This window comes from Rhopalosiphum maidis, chromosome 3, assembly GCF_003676215.2.
Source record: "Rhopalosiphum maidis isolate BTI-1 chromosome 3, ASM367621v3, whole genome shotgun sequence".
NCBI lineage: Eukaryota > Metazoa > Arthropoda > Insecta > Hemiptera > Aphididae > Rhopalosiphum > Rhopalosiphum maidis.
This window is the reverse complement of record NC_040879.1, coordinates 46101376-46108765: the sequence shown is the minus strand read 5'-3', so window position 1 is coordinate 46108765 and position 7390 is coordinate 46101376. Positions and strand designations below refer to the sequence as shown.

The 7390-nt window shown below is 28.3% G+C and overlaps 1 protein-coding gene across 1 annotated transcript; it reads left to right on the top strand.

The window, feature by feature from the left end:
- The first annotated feature begins 259 nt into the window (after positions 1-259).
- On the top strand, positions 260-5781 carry LOC113557382 (tyrosine-protein kinase transmembrane receptor Ror2). The gene is made up of 7 exons (XM_026962865.2): positions 260-827; positions 1419-1606; positions 1674-1941; positions 3409-3654; positions 3752-3993; positions 4071-4226; positions 4289-5781. Exons 1-7 carry the CDS (start codon positions 755-757, stop codon positions 5129-5131), a joined length of 2016 nt encoding a protein of 671 aa, XP_026818666.1. The 5' UTR covers positions 260-754; the 3' UTR covers positions 5132-5781.
- The last annotated feature ends 1609 nt before the right edge of the window (positions 5782-7390 follow it).

Below are 7390 nucleotides of genomic sequence, written 5' to 3'. Positions count from 1 at the left end.
TCGGCACCGGCCGACGGAATCGTCGGGTTCCGCGGAACACCGGTTGAGAAGCACTACTGTGTTGACGACGAATTACCCGAATAACGTGCGGGAGCCCACGGCAGCTGTCGGCGCGGGGACCGAGTGTCGTCGGACGGACCTCGTGACGTTTTTCCCGGAGAATACGTCCAATATATTCATTGCATCGCCGACCCGCGCCGGCAGTATCGCAGACCGCCACACTGCGGAATCGATATTACATCGAGTCGTATCACATAATACGTACAATACGCTTATCAATATCGACCGACTTTGTACACTGGTGCTTTATCAATTATCGTTGTCAATTATTATTATTATTATTTTATAAATTACATGTTTGTGCGTTTAAATCGACTGTAACATTAAATGTATTTACGCGGCTTACAGAAGTATATTTTTCACACTGCGTAATCGTTTTTGATGACCGCTGTTCGTCCGTCGGTCAGATTGCGGCTTCATCGTCGAACAGTTGAGCTGGTCTAGTCGAGGATGGTCCGACGACGCTCGACGAATGTGGGCATTATTGCGGCGGTGTCGACGGCACGAACCGTTTTAACGAACCGCCTGGCATAAATCAATCGGGACCCCAATAGGTACCTGGACGAGAGTCAAATTGTTTTGGGCCTCGACTGGCTGAACAGTATAATTGCACGCTCTACGCAAACGCGTCCAAGGAGGCGGCATTCAACGATTCGCAGATGACATGCAGTTTCAAAACAATACAAAATAACCAATGGATTTCATTAAACGGGCATCATTATTGTTCGTATTGTCGGTATTACTCGTCAAGCAATCAACACAAGTCAGTAAGTATCCATTAAAGTATAGTTTTTAAATCAATTGAATGCAATGTATTAACAATTATTAAATGAATAATATTCATAAAGACCAAAGATGAATTGCAAAATAAAAATGTTTTATTCCAATTCAAAGATTTTATAAGTAAGAATGTAAGATAGTAATAATTCTTTATTAGAAATCAATGTTAATTTTATTTTATAACAAAAACAATCATTTTCAACTAAAATTTCAAAATTTATACCATAATTTTCCCCTCACTTGTTTACCTATCTAAAAATTTGGGTAATTTTTTTAGGGTATTAATGAGTTGTGTTAAAATTTTAAATTATATTTTAGATTGTGTTATGTTTGTATGGTATTTAAATTTGGAATGATATAATATAATATGTTCAGATATTATTTTCTTATTCAATAACTCATTTTTTAATTTGTTACTGAACTAATAAACTGGTTAATGAGTTTTAAATAAGCAAGTAAATGTGACCTTAGCAAAAAATAAAATGAGTAAACATAATTTTTATTTCATTCAAATGTTACATTATCTGAGCATTAAATCTATACGAATTTTATACTCATGATTTGAGGTTCTATTTTAGATTCTCCTGACGGATATTGTGCTCAGTACAATGGGAAGATATGTAGAAAATATTTAAATGCTTCAATTCTTATATGGTTTAACAATACTTTGAAAAATGAAGGAAGTGAACAAAATGAAATTATCACTACCGGGTTATGGGAAGAAATGTTACCAAGTTTTTCAAAAACATGTAGACCAGCAGCTGAAGTATATTTTGCTTAAAAGTTTTTGATTATTTTAGATTTATATTAATTAATTAATTTTTATTTTTCAGAAACTTCTATGTTTATATGCATTTCCTCATTGTCAACAAGATAAATCTTATTTTCCACTTTGTTATGAAGATTGTATAGCAGTACGAGAATTGTTTTGTTATAAAGAATGGGCTTTGATTGAAGCGAATAAACAAAGGGGAATTTTTTATAAATCCAAAGGACATTTTTCTTTACCAATTTGTGAGAACCTACCACATAACTCACAGAATGGTAAACCTGTATGTTCACATGCCATGCTCACAGAATTAAAACAAGATGAAATAACTAGTAAGTATTTTATATTAAAATAACTTAATAGTTATATACTTATTTTTTATTATATTAGCCACTAGGAAAAAAAACCACTTTTAGATTCTGAGAGAGTTATTAATGTATTGTTTTTACTATTATGATTTTTTTCTTTGTATCTGTCATCATGTTTTGAAGTAGAAAAAATAATTTGAATATCAATTTTAAAGATAGTAAATTTATCTTTGGTTTTCTGGGAATAGTGTTTTTGAAAATAGTAAATTTCCCATATTTATCAAAATAATCAGGAAAACATGAACTTTTACGTATAATAATGATATTATTTATTAAATAATTTTCAAAATATTATGACACTTAGCTAAGGATGTTTGCAATTTTAATCGTTTTAATTTATTTCTGATCTACGATAATAAAATATACACAATTATACTGTTTTGTACTCGTATTTGTAAAATGTATTTTTTTATCTAGAATTTTGTTTATGTTATTAGGTTGTTATTTAAATGTAAATTAATTGTTTTAAGAAGGTTTTTTATACTGTATCTACTTAATATAACAATCTATAATATAAGTTCAATAAACTAAAATGATTAATAACTTTACAAAAATGTATATCTAAAAATAATTGTTATTTAGAGATTAAAATAAATATACTCAATGGATTTAGTAGTGCTGTTGCAATTTATTGTTTTAGTTTATCACATCTGTAACATAAGAATTTTGACGTTATGTATTTCCAATATACTAATTGATCTGGTGAAACGATAACAATTCTGGTAACAGATCAGAATTAGTTATGAGATTAACTTCAACATTTTTGATTTTAACTCTTTTAAAAATTAAAATATGACAAATTTTTAAAACCAAATATGTGGAAGTCAATTTCAGGTAAACTTAACAGCAATTCAAATCTGTATTCAATACTCACTAAATTAATAGGTACATAAAATATAGATCGAGACCAAATTTCTTTGTTTGTCTATGTATGTAATAGACAAAGCCAGAAAATGACTTCTTTCAATTCCCTTAATAGAATGTTGTACCCCAGTTTATTGTCTCTATTTTACTAACATATATGGTACCAAAATTTATGTACAGCAGTTTGAATTTTGTTAGTTTTGCTTGAATATTTGAGTGAAATAACCTATTATCTAACTTAAAGATAAGAACATTATCTTTTTTCTCTTTGGATTTTTACGTATTTTAATTTTTAAGAGAGTTATTAGCATGTAGAATATTAATATTTAAAAATGCTGATAATTCACTTAAAAATTAACGTATTGTGAAAAACCAACGAGAGAACACAGATATTCTTAAATTTGAATTTGATAATAGGTTAATTCACACCAACATTTAAGCTAACAACACAAAATTGGAATTGCTGGATTTTGGTATGTATGTGTGTTAACATATGCAGGTATGATGTTCTCTTAGTTATTTTATTTAATTATTTTCAAAGTATTCAGTTATAAATCTTTTTTTTAGTTGATTGCATTCGTGGAAATGGTCGTTTCTATCAAGGATATATTAATGTTACCAAATCAGGTTTGCCATGCCAACGATGGGATTCAAAAGTTCCGCATGAATTTGTAAGACCACCAATTAATGTATTTCCAGAAGTTCAAAATTCTGAAAATTATTGCCGAAATGCTGGAGGTGAAGTGTCCTCTCCGTGGTGTTATACTATGGATCCTGAAGTGAGATGGCAAAAATGTGATGTACCTCTTTGTGGTAAGACTTTAATTATTGTTTTATTGTTTAGCTATAGTATACTTAAACTAAGTGTTGTAGTCTTTATTATTTTATTTATTTATACTCATGATTATAGATAAAAATGAAACTGAATTAGTGGAACCAAAATTTGATATCATTAATAATGATACGGCTATAAATATTATTACGATGATTTTAAACCATGTTGAAATGTTCATTGATCAAACATCAACAACACATCTACATATATTTCTTGTGATTGTTGGAGTTCTGATACTTTTAATATCAGTTATAATCTTAGTGTTGTGCAACAAGTTGTTGTCAAATAAAACTTCATACAGATCAACACAAACTCGAGTAAATATATATGATTATTAATCAATTATACTGTTATATTATTATATTTTTATTACATGAAACAATATCGATTTTAGGAAGTTGATATAGATTTAGATAAATTACCAAGTAATTCTGCATACCATCAATATGGAATGTGTTCAAATCCAAAATTAGAAAAACTTGAATTTCCTAGAAACAATATAATATATGTAAAAGACTTGGGACAAGGAGCATTTGGCCGTGTATTTCAGGTAACAAAAATAAAATAAAATGCATTTGAATTTTGACTTAATGTATTTTTTATAATTCTTAGGCGAAAGCACCTGGTCTATTGAAAGACGAAGAATTTACATTGGTCGCTGTAAAAATGTTAAAGGATGAAGCTTCAAATGACCTTCAAGTCGATTTTGAACGAGAAGCTTGCTTATTGTCAGAATTTGATCACCCTAATATTGTTAAATTATTGGGAGTTTGTGCTTTAGGTAAACCAATGTGCTTACTTTTTGAATACATGGGCCGTGGTGACTTAAACGAATTTCTTCGTTCATGTGCACCAAGCAATTACATTGTACATTCAGCTGAAGCTAGGGGTGATGTTTTTCGTGATTTAAATCTTACAAACTTGGACATGTTGAAAATAGCTCAACAGATTGCTTCTGGTATGGTTTACCTGTCTGACAGAAAATTTGTGCACAGAGATTTAGCAACCAGAAATTGTTTGATTGATGATACAATGACAGTAAAAATAGCTGATTTTGGGCTTTCACAAAAGATGTATTTACAAGACTATTACAAAGGTGATGAACACGATGCTATACCTGTTAGATGGATGCCTTTAGAAAGCATTCTATATAACAAGTATACAGTTGAATCAGATGTTTGGGCATTTGGTGTTTGTCTTTGGGAAATATTTTCTTTTGCTCTTCAACCGTATTATGGCATGACACACGAAGAAGTTGTTAAATTCATCAAAGATGGCAATGTTATGAATTGTCCTGAAAATACTCCAAAATTGGCATACGAGCTCATGAAACAATGCTGGAGTCGAAAGCCTGATTCACGTCCAACTTTTCGTACAATTTATCAGACTTTAGAAAATGTACGACAAGAAGTGGTTTGCCGTATGAATGGACTGATTCCACATGCTCATTTGTGATTTATTGAGATGTTTTTACAATAATGTATGAAAATACATTAACCTATGCTGTATATTGTATCATTGTAGTATTGTGTAACATCATGTATAGATATATTAAACTACAAAAATGTTTCATTTACATCCTCAATGACAATAATCCTGTTATATCATTGATTAAATCATTTTTTTAAAGACTGTTTTAGTAGAGTAGTAATTTATTCTTAGCTGATCTATATTCCCTAAGCACTTGGTTTTATTATCTCATTAGAAACTTATCTACTAACAATTCAATATGAGTTATATATTTAATTTTTCTATTTACCATATTACACATTATATTTTCTTAAATATATTTTGATACTTTAATCATTATTATTGTTAATTTATTTTAATGCAGGAAATACAATTTGCTAAAATCAATGTTTGTTTTCTGGCAACTGTATGATTCTTACTATTAACTCTCGATAAGCTATACTTATCTGTATTCTATGAGCTGTACAATGTATAATATTTTTATTTTAGTTAATATCTGTACTCTGTATATACTAGTCTATATTTAACTATGTATTATCCACCTAATATTTGTATCATGCATTTTTGTAATTTATGTTAATTGAGGAAATGAAATTAATTACGAAATAAATCTAGCTTTTCATTTTACAATATTATTATTGATTTTTGTATTACTTTATTTTGTGTGATATTAAGTGACATAAATAATAATGTAATTATTATCTATACAAATAAAAAAACAATTTTTATTTAATTACTACAAATCGTTAATTAATTAATAATTAATACAATACAATTATAAAAGAATGCTTTTTAGGAAATGATCTATGCCTTCCATATTTGTGAGCAATAAAATATTTTGTAAGAAATATTGTATAACCAGTAAATTATATTTTATAAAAAATTAAGTATAGTAGATAGTAGATCTTGATTTTATCAATTGTTGCAATGTGATAGTAAGATCTATTATTTTAAATGAAACCATTGAAAAGACGCCTGGGTAATTAAGATATTGTATCTACATAATCGTCAATAAATTTGAATTAGAAAAAAAAATGCTAAAGGAGTATAAAATATGTTCTAAGTTAATAAGTCCTTAAAATATTATTAATACAATTTGGTAAGATGGATAATTTATAAATGATTATACTGAAAACCTTTTGCATTTTTTTCTATTGTAGAATATAATGATATAAATGTATTAATATTGAAATTTGTTCAAAATACGCAATAAAAATTATGATGACAAGCATTCCTATAATAAATCTTGATATTGTGAAAATAATATAAAACTGTTACATAAATTCAATAATGTATAATAAAATAAATATACAATAAAAAGTATGGTAAAAAAAAATAAAAATTGTCATAATTCTAATACATGGATATTTACAAAATTTAAATTAAACTAAATTTAAAAATGAATTGATATAAACCAACAAATTTAAGTATATCATATATTAATGTTAATTAATATTTTTTACATCGACCAACTCGAATCTTGAGTATTGTGTTATCATTAATGTTTTCAATACTAGGAGGGATTATTCTCCAATCTGATTTTTGATTTTGAAAACTTTGTTTGTATGCTTTAACATCATACCTTTCTAAAAGTACTACTGGATACATTAGCATGTTCTTTTCATCGTCAATATGAGGAAGTTCTTTAATAATTATTGATTTGTTATGCTCTGATGATGCAGAAGAATAGTTTTTTCGTGGTTTACCAACACACTTTTTTTTCGCATTTTTTTTCTGACATTTTGATCTCTTTTTTGATTTATTGTCTAAACAATCTTCAATAATTTTAGAAGTGGATGAGGGAGTACTTGAAGAAATACTTTCAACTTTGGCTTGTTTTGATCTCGATCTTGTTATCATTTTGGTGCCAACAAAGGGAATCGGTGGCTCATTTTTTTTGACATCACTATGAAGAAATTCTTTATTTATTTTCGATTTGTTATGCTTTGATGATGCAGGAGAATAGTTTTTTCGTGGTTTACCAACACACTTTTTTTTCGCATTTTTTTTCTGACATTTTGATCTCTTTTTTGATTTATTGTCTAAACAATCTTCAATAATTTTAGAAGTGGATGAGGGAGTACTTGAAGAAATACTTTCAACTTTGGCTTGTTTTGATCTCGATCTTGTTATCATTTTGGTGCCAACAAAGGGAATCGGTGGCTCATTTTTTTTGACATCACTATGAAGAAATTCTTTATTTATTTTCGATTTGTTAGGTAGAACAAATGATGATGATGAAGG

Excerpts from the sequence above, each read along its gene's own strand:
- LOC113557382 (XM_026962865.2), top strand. The coding sequence starts at position 755 with ATGGATTTCATTAAACGGGCATCATTATTGTTCGTATTGTCGGTATTA. Across the intron at positions 828-1,418 it reads CAAGCAATCAACACAAGTCA|ATTCTCCTGACGGATATTGT; the intron begins GTAAGTATCCAT and ends GTTCTATTTTAG. Across the intron at positions 3,655-3,751 it reads ATGTGATGTACCTCTTTGTG|ATAAAAATGAAACTGAATTA; the intron begins GTAAGACTTTAA and ends TCATGATTATAG.